Source organism: Pseudophryne corroboree, chromosome 7, assembly GCF_028390025.1.
Source record: "Pseudophryne corroboree isolate aPseCor3 chromosome 7, aPseCor3.hap2, whole genome shotgun sequence".
NCBI lineage: Eukaryota > Metazoa > Chordata > Amphibia > Anura > Myobatrachidae > Pseudophryne > Pseudophryne corroboree.
Window position 1 is genome coordinate 98805742 of NC_086450.1, and position 12339 is coordinate 98818080.

The 12339-nt window shown below is 45.3% G+C and overlaps 1 protein-coding gene and 1 long non-coding RNA gene across 2 annotated transcripts in view; one reads left to right on the forward strand and one right to left on the reverse strand.

The window, feature by feature from the left end:
* LOC134944690 (uncharacterized) overlaps positions 1 to 12339 on the forward strand; it is a 156980-nt gene that overhangs the window by 137024 nt on the left and 7617 nt on the right. The window lies entirely within an intron of this gene.
* HAT1 (histone acetyltransferase 1) overlaps positions 6287 to 12339 on the reverse strand; it is a 207914-nt gene continuing 201861 nt past the window's right edge. The window contains exon 11 of the mRNA XM_063933462.1: positions 6287 to 7265. Within this exon, the coding sequence (XP_063789532.1) occupies positions 7098 to 7265 (168 nt within the window). The 3' untranslated portion in view covers positions 6287 to 7097. The remainder of the gene's footprint in view (positions 7266 to 12339) is intronic.

Genomic DNA, 12339 nt, shown 5'->3' on the forward strand with positions numbered 1-12339 from the left:
TCCCCCCCGTGGGCGGGAGAGCTGTTTGGCACCTGTAACACTAGGCGGCCAAAGCTAGATGCTGATGCCGCAAACGTATCAAACTTGTAGAGGCGCACAAACGTGTGCACTGATGACCATGTAGCCGCACGGCAAAGCTGTGTCGTAGAAGCTCCACGACTCGCTGACCATGATGTTCCCACAGCACGTGTGGAATGAGCTGTTATTGATGTAGGCGGCTGTAACCTAGCATGAAGGTAAGCCTGACGTATGGTCACTTTAATCCAACTGGATAAGGTCTGCCTAGAAGCTGGCCAACCCATCTTGGCAGCATCATAGAGAGCAAACAACGTATCCGTCTTACGAACGGTCGACGTTCGGGATACATAAATGCGTAATGCGCGTACCACATCCAACCTACCAGAGTCTCCTGTTAACATAGGAACTACTATTGGTTGATTGATGTGAAAAGATGACACTACCTTTGGTAGAAAAGCGGAATTCGCCCGGAATTCCGCTCTGTCATCATGAAACACTAAATACGGTGGTTTGCACGACAAAGCACCCAATCTGAAACACGCCTTGCTGACGCTAAGGCTAAAAGAAACATTATTTTCCCAAGTGAGAAATTTAATATCCACTTGTTGTAAGGGTTCATAATAAAAAGACTAAGAAATCTAAAAACCAGATTCAAGTCTTATGGCGCAGTAGGTAGAGTGAATGGAGGCTGAACTCTGAGGACACCCTGCATAAAAGGTGTGAACCGACGGCAATAGGGCCAATCTACTATGAAAATAAATGGACAACGCCGATATCCGCACTTTTAGTGTGGATAAACTCAGACCTCTATCTAACCTAGGCACGCCAAATTCTGTAATAATGAGCTGCCGTAACCGGCTTCCTAGCTCGTAACATGGTTGGAATACCTGATTCTGGAATGCCCTCTCTTCTTAAGAGGGCTGTCTCAACAGCCACCCCGTCAAACGCGGCCGCGCTAAATCGGGTAAAAGGAACGGACCCTGCTGTAACAGGTCAGAACGTAGTGGGAGCGGCCAAAGACCGACTGAGAGTAGACCGCAGAAATCCGAGAACCAAGCTCTCCGAGGCCAAAGAGGCGCCACTAGTATAACTGTGACGGACTCTCCTTTGATCCGTTTTAGCCACAGAGGGAGCAGCGGAAACGGTGGAAATAGATACGCGAGACTGTATGGCCACGCGATTGTGAGAGCATCCACCGCCACTGCCTTTGGATCTCTCGTTCTGGACACGACCTAGGGCGTTTGATGATTGTGGCGAGATGCCATCAGGTCCACCTGCGGGTAACTCCACTTCTGGACCAGCATGTGAAATACTTCTGGATTTAATGCCCATTCTCCTGGATGAAAATTCAGACGGCTGAGATAATCCGCCGCCCAGTTGTCCACTCCCGGAATGACTACTGCCGACAATATCATTTGGTGATACTCGGCCCAATAGAGGATTCAAGCTACAGATGTGACTACTTACATCTTTGCTTTTTTTTTTTTTACAAATTTGGCACAACATGCAAAACACAGCTAAACTGTTTTTCATGAGAAGTGAGTGGATGAATTTTAAAATTTTTGTTTGCCATAAAATATGTATAAAGTAACATATTAAGGAAGCAAATTAAGAAAAAAAAAAAACAAGACATGACTAAATCTCTGAGTATATAGCATGCAAAACCGTGCCATACATGACGGGACACAGCAAAGATGCACGTGGACACATCTGTACCTCCCGCAATGCCATACGGCTTTTCGTTCCTCCTTGTTTGTTGATGTATGCGACTGCTGTCGCATTGTCTGACTGCACCTGAACAGCCTGAGCCTGCAGCCTGTGCACTGCTTGTCGTAGCGCATTGTAAATTGCCCAGAGTTCCAGGACATTTATAGACCGCAATCTTTCGTGATCCGCCCAGAGACCCTGGAGCTGATAATTTTGAACTACAGCTCCCCAACCTCTGAGACTTGCGTCTGCCGTGAGAATTATCCAATTCCAGGCACCGAACCGTTTCCCTGCGGTTAGATTCTGTACTTTGAGCCACCAGAGTAGACTCTCTGGCCCTTGGAGACAACCTCACTTCTGCAGTAAATCTGCAGATGCGAGCCCGACCACTGTGCGAACACATCCAATTGAAAAGGACGTGAGTGAAGTCCTCCGAACTGAAGCGCTTCGAAAGCCGCCACCAATGTCTAATAGGCGAATGCACAAGTGAACCGAGACTGTGCGTGGCTTGAGCACTAATTGTACCAGATGACGAATGACCTGTACTTTCTGTTTGGGTATGTAAATTCTTTGATTTACCATATTGAGAATCATACCTAGGAATTGAAGTCGTTGAGACGGAATCATTCAGGAATTCGCATAGACAATGGTAGGAAATCAGATTTTCCTCCCCACTTGGTCTGCGATCTATCTCGTTTGGAATCCGACTCCGCCTGTTAGGAACGTAGCCAAAGTGGACGTTATGCGCTACTAGCGAAGCTGAAAACGCAAGAACCAATTGCCAACGTCCAAAGAAGCTGTAGGCAGCAAGAAGTGTAAGGTGGTCTTTATTTAGGGCAAACCTGAACTGGAATGCCCTGCCACTACAGCCTTGTTACCTCAAACCCTTACCAAAGCAGGGCGAAGCAACAGCCCTACTGCTGTGTAGGGTATACTCCGATATGTAGTAAAACACCCAATAAATGCAATTGTCTCTGATTGGAAATTGTTCAGCCTTCGCTGAGAACCTGACGTACTGGCCTGGTGCTATGAGGGCTGGCGGCAAATCGACCGCAACAATGTAACTGAAACTGTCTGTGCAGTCTTTACGCAGAGTACTAACCACTATACGATCACGGCAACTTAAACGAGCCAGGTAGGAGACGAACCTACAATCTTGTTATGCATAGTCAGATGCGTTATACATTGCGCCACTGGCCCAGATTCGTATTTGTCCGACACACTGTGTGACCGACTTTGCAGCGAAGCTGCTTGTTTGATTATGCATAAATGCATATAGCAGAGGGTAGTTTCAATCTGCCTACCTCTGGGTTATGGGCCCAGCATGCTTCCATTGCAGTACTCTGCTGCACATGTAAGTGCAAGAGATCATGTACTCCAACCAGTAAGTACACCACGGAAGTAACGTGTGTATAAACCTGCATTACCGTGCATGTGGTTACCAGCAATAGTGAATCTTCCTGTAGAGTCATGCTGTACAAAAACAATTAATAAATTAAACTCCTAACAACACCCCGCTCCTCCAGAGTCTAAGTGTTGTAGGGCAGCAACTTCCGAGAAAGAACCAGGAAGTAACATTAAAAGAAAAAGTTGTCCTACCATGTTTTTTTTTTTTTTTTAAACACCTGTTAAACCAGGATCTGAACCAGTGTCATGCAAACACAATGTTCACTGTGGCCGGAAAGCCTAACCACTTGGCTACAGAGCCACCTGTAAAAACAATAAGCAAAGCTGCTGCGGTGTGGCCATGTTTGCAGTGCTCAACAGATACTGTTAATAAGCACTGAGTGCTGACCAATTATTCTTGCTTACTGCAAAATAGACTTTTAATGTCAGCATATTATATATATATATATATATATATATATATATATATACACATACATATAACAATGTATATTCACACATGTTCAGACTTTAATATATATATTCTATATATATATATATATGCATACATACACATATATATATATATATATATATACCCCTATACACATATCCTGTACACAGGTATAATACATTTTTACAAGTCTGAAACTAAATGTGACCTCGCACAGGCTTAAAACCTGAGATGACTGCTGCTTGACCACAGCTTAGTTAATGGGCCCTTCTAGTGGCCGGCGCCGGGAGCGTGCTCTGGAGAGCTATCCTGACTGTAAAACCTATGGTAGGTTTATATTGATAGTGTAAGCCCAAACTGAGCTATTTTTAACAGTTTAAACTAGCCTGTATTAGTATGCAATCTAGTTGGATCACCAGTTTCCCCCAGATGGCAAAACAGTATGCAACCCTGCTTAGCTTCCAAGCTCAGATGAGTTTGGGCGTATCCAGTGTGGTGTGGCTGTAGATTAAAAATACCTACAGCACCTTGTACTCCCAGGTGGCTAATCAGACCCAACACTGCTTAGCTTCCAAAATCAGATGAGATTGGGCGTATCCAGTGTGGTGTGGCCAAGTGAATTAAGCCAAAGTTGCTGCAGGTGAGACCTGAACTCACACTGCTCCACAGATACTGTTTTATAAGCACCATGTGCTGACCAATTGTTATAACATATCTTACTTTACAACACTGAACAAAGCCAGTATTTGGCTGCCACAACCATGATTCAGATTTGCAGTCTTTAGGATAATATCATTCTAAACAGTTATGATATAAATAATTATGTATATCCATGTTTTAGACATGGCAGGGAAACTGCTTATTAGTAATTGCTGGTGTCTTACTCATGCAGACAGACAATACAAAAAAAAACAAACCAAAACAAAGAGACAACTTGCACGACTCAGTAAATAGCACTAAGGTGTCTCTATAAATATATATCTGGCCAAGTGCAGTGCACGCCAGCCATATGCCTGCTCCCAAATTCCCCTTAACACCCCTGCGCCTTCAATGGAGGAGAGATGTAACACAGGAAATTCTGGAAATACAACAGGAAACATGGTTAATCTTGTTTTAACAAAGACTTCATAGCCTTTTGTAATACATATGCAGCGCTGCTGTATTCCCTTATCAATAAGAGTTGAATCATGAGATTTTATCCAGTGACCCTGACATTTCTGTGTGCAGGGAACATCACTGTGGCAGCAAAGTTACTCACTAGGCTAAGAAACCTGCCTTTTGACTCTCATTTGTGTTTCCCCCCCATGCTCCGTATACCTTCTCTATACACGGAGCCGGGCTATGGTGGAGAGGGAGCCCGAAGCGGCATCGAGGGCCTGGGCCACACACACACACACACACACACACACACACACACAGTACACAGTGGGGCGGCAGCGTGAGCTGACCGCCCCGTTCAACATACCTGGACCCTGTGGTGAGGGCTATGACGGGGCTTCTCTGTAAGTTCCGTCCAGCCTTTACTGCAGGTTTTAGTCCTGCAGGTGGTAGTGAGGGAGCTCTTTTTAGAGAGGTCCGACACCCACAGCTGCTAAAGCAGCCTTCACTTATCCCGGACCCACGCCTATTGGAAGGGGGGAAGGGATGTGGTAAATCGTTGAAAAAAGAAAAAACTTAGAAAAAATCCAATGAAATGTGGACCTCTGTGGCAGCAAAGCCACAAGCCTACTAACTGTGTCGAGCACAGAAAAAACACTGAGGTACTCAGGGATATGGAGGGGAGGTATAGTTCCAAAATTAATTTATTCAGTGCCTACTTCCTGTGGAAGCCGTCCATATCCCAAGAGTACTCCAGTGACCCCTAGTGGATGAAAAAGAAATACGGTGGGCAGGGAGCCTATCTGGGTCATAGTCTTCATTGAATTTCTGATTTACAAACTTTTGTAGCAGGTATCCGGTCTATGAATAGCTATGTGGGTTGGGACTGCGTTACCGGCGTGCGTGATCCCAGCCGCAGAATGCCGGTGGGGGGCGAGCGCAATGAAGCCCCTTGTGGGCTCACTATGCTGCGGGCTCGGTTCCCACTCAGCGCGGGGTGTTGGTGCTTATAGCTCCAATTTATCAGAAAAGTACATTCTATAAAATAACTAGTAGAAGCTGATTCATTAATATGGGCAACTTCTCCACCTGTCATCTATGGAAGGTTTGACACATCTCCCCCAATCATTTTTTACTTTTCACAATAGTAGGATGCAAATGTGTGAATCAGAGCAGAGGGGTAGTATGGGAAAGATATGTAAATAAGAGGAGTGGATAAGCTTCATTTAGAGAAAATAGTTTTAGAAGTTGTACAGATGGTATTGCTCTCTCTATGGTTTTCTTACATTTGCAAGTTATACTGCACGCAGATATCGATGAATCAACTGGTAAAGACAAGGAAGGTGTTCATCATTCAAAAAGGGGTCAAGCAGGCTATCAGATGGGAGACCCCTATTCTCCAGTGTTAAACATGATGCACGTTTAATCTCGTACTACCACTTGGTAACAAATAGGAATTACAGAAATAGTATTCTAATCCATTGATGCTGCAGGTGATGGTTGTAGGCTGTATAAGGTGTTTATTTCTTTTTACTACAGATTAGTTCAACTGTACACTAAGTGCAGGAGATCCCCCCTACCATATAGGTAAGTAGAAGAACATCAGAAAATGAACACAGAACATTTTACCATGACTATTTTTTTATTTTAGTTGTAAGTGCCGCTGAATAAGTAACATACATTAGCACCTAATATGCTAGAAAAATAAACAGTTGAAATGCACAGAAAACCAGTATATACCCAGTGTGTGTGTAGCTAGTCTGGAGCAGAGTTGTGCATTGTGTATGTACATGTGATTCTTGATACAAAGAAGTGATGCATAAAGTCAGAATTATACATCTTGCCATAGGTATTGTGCCTACTGAGAAATGAATTCTTTTCATGGAAGGCATCCCACTTATAGTACCGGTTTATTACTGGTTGTAAACTGAACCAATCAGATGCGAGAATGTTCAGTGGAACTTTTTATTTTTTTCCCTTTGCACTACTCTGTGTAGCTGTGGAAGAAGCCGGCCACGGCGAGCGCACACAGTGCGACCAGCCCGTTATGTCTGTTGAAGGTAGCAGGAGCTGAAGAACAGTTGTGCTATATACACTCTTGTAAGGGAGTGTGTCTAGCAAACTGTTAACGACAGGATAAGGATTATGTTTGTAAAACAGACCCTTCTGGTCTATTTTGCACATATAACCCTTGAGAAAGCATCTCCATGAAGACAGAGTTGTCCTTTTAGATTGTGCTTATGCAGCATACCAAAATGATGCCATAAATGAATGGCATTAATAGCTTACAGATCAATGCTGCCATCTGAATGCTAAAATCCCATGGTCTAGAAATAGTACTAACAGGTTATGCTGTGGACTTCATTCAGGGCAGACTGATTGGCAACACCAGAAAAGACTGCAGTTGTGACAGCTGTACAATGTTGGAAGCACTCTATGCTTGGGCAAGCCTTTCTATTGTCCTCCTGTAGTCGGACACAAGCTCCTGATAGCTCTCTTCCAACTGGTCGTGCTGTGTCTTCAGGTCTATTTGATTCATCTGATTGGTCAGCTCCTCAGGATTTAAGCATCTCCTCATCTTGGCAAGCTCCCTCTGGTTTTTCTGTAAAGAGTACAACAAAAATTAGCCATGGGTCTTCAACCTGCGGCCCTCCAGCTGCTGTGGAATTACACATCTCAGTATGCCCTGCCTCAGTTTTAGCATACGTTAACAGCAAAACTGAGGCAGGGCATGCTGGGATGTGTAGTTTCACAGCATTTGGAGGGCCACAGGTTGAAGACCCATTGTTTAATCCAAGTTAAATACTACAAAATAAACCTGCCATTTTTCTTGTAGTGCAAGCATAGTGATAAAATGTACATTTATGTATTAGCATATTAGTATAATGCTTACATAGTAAGCTTTATTGAGAATACTTAGTCAACCACATCAGACCCTGCTGTTACAGTGGAGCAATTACAGACAGAGCCCTATCTGTATGGAGTCTGTATGTCCTGCCTGTGTTTGAGAGGATGTTCCCAGGGTGTTCTGGTTGTCTTCCACACGCCAAAAAAGAGAAAAAGCAGGTTCACACACTAAAGTACTAAATACTGCTAATCAGAAGCATTATAACTAGCTGAAGTGCCCCTTTTCACACCTTTAGGAGTCAAATTCCGAAAAATCCCTGCTTACTAGGTGGCTGCAAATATCTGTAAAAATTTCCTGACCACCCAGAATGTCACATGTTCCAGGTCACCGAGCAGGTGCACACGGAGAGTTCATTGTCACATTTTCCAGAGCACAATGGTGATGCACTGTAAATGGCAGGTGGACAATTTGCAACATAACTCCAAAACAAAGCAACCAATTACAAAGCCAATATTTTTGCAAATCTACAGACCAAGACCTTTAATTTAGTATATGATGTGCCCTGCTCAGACAACGGCATCATAGAAATAGGTCACTCATAAAAGTCATCATTCTGCTATTAATATACAGATAAATAATGCAACATAGCAGAGTAAAATCGAGATGCTTAGCATAATTTTGGCCTAAAATATGGGCCCACCAAAGGTGACCAGGTGACCTCATCTGGTGGGTTCCTAACATTCAAGTCCAGAGCACAGGAACCCCCAAGCCAGCACAAGCCAAAAACCTCAAGGGAGTTCCGTGCTCTGGGCGTGAACCTTAGGAATGTTAGGGACCCACGAGATGAGGTCATCTGGTCCCATAATTTTGGCCAAAATTATACCAAGTCCCTCTGTTTTACGCTATTTTATATAGCAGAGTTAATTATAAGGATTCTGATTAGCAGTGTTTAGTACTTAAGAGTGTGCACCTACATTTTATGGATGTGGAACTACAAACACCTCTTATTATGTTTAGAATTAGGGTGTGCAGTCTAAGCCCTCCCCCCATACATTTCTGGGACAGCAACTGAATTATTCTACATTCTCTATATAAAAGATATATATAATATGTAGGTCTTTAACAAATGTGAACATACATTTGTCGCATTCTTGTCTACCTATTACATTTTAAAGGTAAAACTGTGTTAGTGAAAATAAGATTTTAAACCTACCAGTGAATCTTTTTCTCCTTGTCTGTAGAGGATGCTGGGGACTCCGTAAGGACCATGGGGTATAGACAGGCTCCGCAGGAGACATGGGCATTTTAAAGACTTTAGATGGGTGTGCACTGGCTCCTCTCTCTATGCCCCTCCTCCAGACCTCAGTTAAAGAACTGTGCCCAGAGGAGACGGACAGTACGAGGAAAGGATTTTTGTTAATCTAAGGGCAAGACACATACCAGCCCACACCATACAACATGGAATATACGAACCAGTTAACATTATGAAACAAAACAGCATCAGCCAGAGACTGATCAAAACTGTAACATAACCCTTATGTAATCAATAACTATATACAAACCTTGCAGAATTTAGTCCGCACTGGGACGGGCGCCCAGCATCTTCTACGGACTAGGAGAAAAAGATTTACCGGTAGGTTTAAAATCTTATTTTCTCTTACGTCCTAGAGGATGCTGGGGACTCCGTAAGAACCATGGGGATTATACTAAAGCTCCAGACCGGGCGGGAGAGTGCGGATGACTCTGCAGCACCGATTGAGCAAACATGAGGTCCTCATCAGCCAAGGTATCAAACTTATAGAATTTAGCAAAGGTGTTTGAACCCGACCAAGTAGCTGCTCGGCAAAATTGTAATGCCGAGACACCTCGGGCAGCCGCCCAAGAAGAACCCACTTTCCTAGTGGAATGGGCCTTTACCGAATTTGGTAACAGCAATCCAGCCGTAGAATGAGCCTGCTGAATCATGTTACAGATCCAGCGGGCAATAGTCTGCTTAGAAGCAGGAGCGCCAACCTTGTTGGCTGCATACAGGACAAACAGTGCCTCCATTTTCCTAACCCAAGCCGTCCTGGCTACATAACCTTTTAATGCCCTGACTACATCAAGAGACTTGGAATCCTCCAAGTCACCCGTAGCCACAGGCACCACAATAGGTTGGTTCATATGAAACGATGAAACCACCTTAGGCAGAATGTTAGGACGAGTCCTCAACTCTGCTCTATCCACATGGAAAATCAGATAGGGGCTTTTGTGAGACTAAGCCGCCAATTCGGACACCCGCCTCGCAGATGCCAAGGCTAACAACATGACCCCTTTCCAAGTGAGAAATTTTAACTCAACTGTTTGAAGAGGTTCAAACCAGTGTGACCTTAAGGAACAGTAACACCACGTTAAGGTCCCATGGTGCCACTGGGGGCACAAAAGGAGGCTGGATGTGCAGCACTCCCTTTACAAAAGTCTGGACTTCTGGGAGAGAAGCCAATTCCTTCTGACAGAATATTGACAGGGCCGAAATCTGCACCTTAATGGAGCCTAACTTTAGGCCCATATCCACTCCTGTCTGCAGAAAGTGGAGAAAACGGCCCAGGTGGAAATCTTCCGTAGGAGCATTCTTGGTTTCACACCAAGATACATATTTCCTCCAGATACGGTGATAATGCTTCGCCGTCACCTCCTTCCTAGCTTTTATCAGAGTAGGGATGACTTCCCCCGGAATACCTTTCCTAGCTAGGATTTGGCGTTCAACCGCCATGCAGTCAAACGTAACCGCGGTAAGTCTTGGAACACGCAGGGCCCCTGCTGCAACAGGTCCTCCCTGGAAGGAAGAGGTCACGGATCTTCTGTGAGCATTTCCTGAAGATCTGAATACCAAGCCCTTCGAGGCCAATCCGGAACAATGAGTATTGTCTGGACTCTTTTTCGTCTTATGATTCTCAGTATTTTTGAGATGAGTGGAAGAGGAGGGAATACATAGACCAACGGAAACGCCCAGGGTGTCACCAGGGCGTCTACCGCTACAGCCTGAGGGTCCCTTGACCTGGCACAATACCTCCGAAGTTTCTTGTTGAGGCGCGACGCCATCATGTCTATTTGAGGAAGCCCCCAATGACTTGTTATCTCTGCAAAAACTTCTTGATGAAGACCACACTCTCCTGGATGGAGATCGTGTCTGCTGAGGAAGTCTGCTTCCCAGTTGTCCACTCCCGGAATGAAGACCGCTGACCGCGCGCTTACGTGATTTTCCGCCCAGCGAAGAATCTTGGTGGCTTCCGCCATTGCCACTCTGCTCCTTGTCCCACCTTGGCGGTTTACTTGAGCCACTGCTGTGATGTTGTCCGATTGAATCAGAACAGGTAGGCCGCGAAGAAGAGTCTCCGCTTGTCGTAGGCCGTTGTATATGGCCTTTAATTCCAGCACGTTGATGTGTAGACAAGCCTCCTGGCTTGACCACAGTCCCTGAAAATTTCTTCCTTGTGTGACTGCTCCCCATCCTCGGAGGGTCGCGTCCGTGGTTACCAGAACCCAGTCTTGAATGCCGAACCTGCGACCCTCTAGAAGGTGAGCACTCTGCAGCCACCACAGAAGAGACACCAAGGCCCTGGGGGACAGGCTTATTATCTGATGTATTTGTAGATGGGACCCTGACCACTTGTCCAGAAGGTCCCACTGAAAAGTCCTTGCATGGAACCTGCCGAAGGGGATGGCCTAGTAGGCCGCCACCATCTTTCCCAGTACTCGAGTGCATTGATGAACTGACACTTTTTGGCTTTAACAGGTCTCTGACCATGCTCTGGAGTTCCTGGGCCTTTTCCGTTGGGAGAAAAACCCTCTTCTTTTCCGTGTCCAGAATCATGCCTAAAAATGATAGCCGAGTCGTTGGAATCAACTGCGACTTTGGCAGATTTAGGATCCAGCCGTGTTGCTGCAGCACTCTCAGGGAGAGTGACACGCTTTTCAGCAACTGATCTCTCGATCTCGCTTTTATCAGGAGATCGTCCAAGTATGGGATAGTTGTGACTCCTTGTCTGCGTAGGAGCACCATCATTTCTGCCACTACCTTGGTGAAAATCCTCGGGGCCGGCAACATCTGAAACTGGTAATGACAGTCCTGTACAGCGAATCTCAGGTACGCCTGATGAGGAGGATAAATGGGGACATGAAGGTATGCATCCTTTATGTCTAGTGATACCATAGGTATCACTGCCCGGAGAGATTCCATCTTGAATTTGAACCTTTTTAGATACAGGTTTAGGGATTTTAGATTCAGAATGGGTCTGACCGCGCCATCCGGTTTCGGGACCACAAATAGGGTTGAATAGTACCCTTTCCCCTGTTGTGTTAGGGAAACATTGATAATCACCTGCTGTCGACATAGCTTTTGTATTGCAGCTAAAACTATTTCCCTCTCTGGGGGAGAAGCTGGCAAAGCCGACTTGAAAAATCGGCGAGGAGGCACTTCTTCGAATTCCAGTTTGTAGCCTTGGGATACAATTTCTATCGCCCAAGGATCCAAATCTGACAGAACCCAGATCTGGCTGAAGAGTCGAAGACGTGCCCCCACCGGCGCGGACTCCTGCAGTGGAGCCCCAGCGTCATGCGGTGGATTTTTTAGAAGCCGGGGAAGACTTCTGTTCCTGGGAACCAGCTGTAGCAGGCATTCTTTTCCCTCTACCCTTACCTCTGGCGAGGAAGGAAGAGCCCCGACCTCTTCTGGACTTATGCGACCGAAAGGACTGCATCTGATATTGAGGTGTTTTCTTTTGCTGTGGGGGAACATAGGGCAAAAAAGAAGATTTACCCACGGTAGCTGTGGAAACCAGGTCCGCGA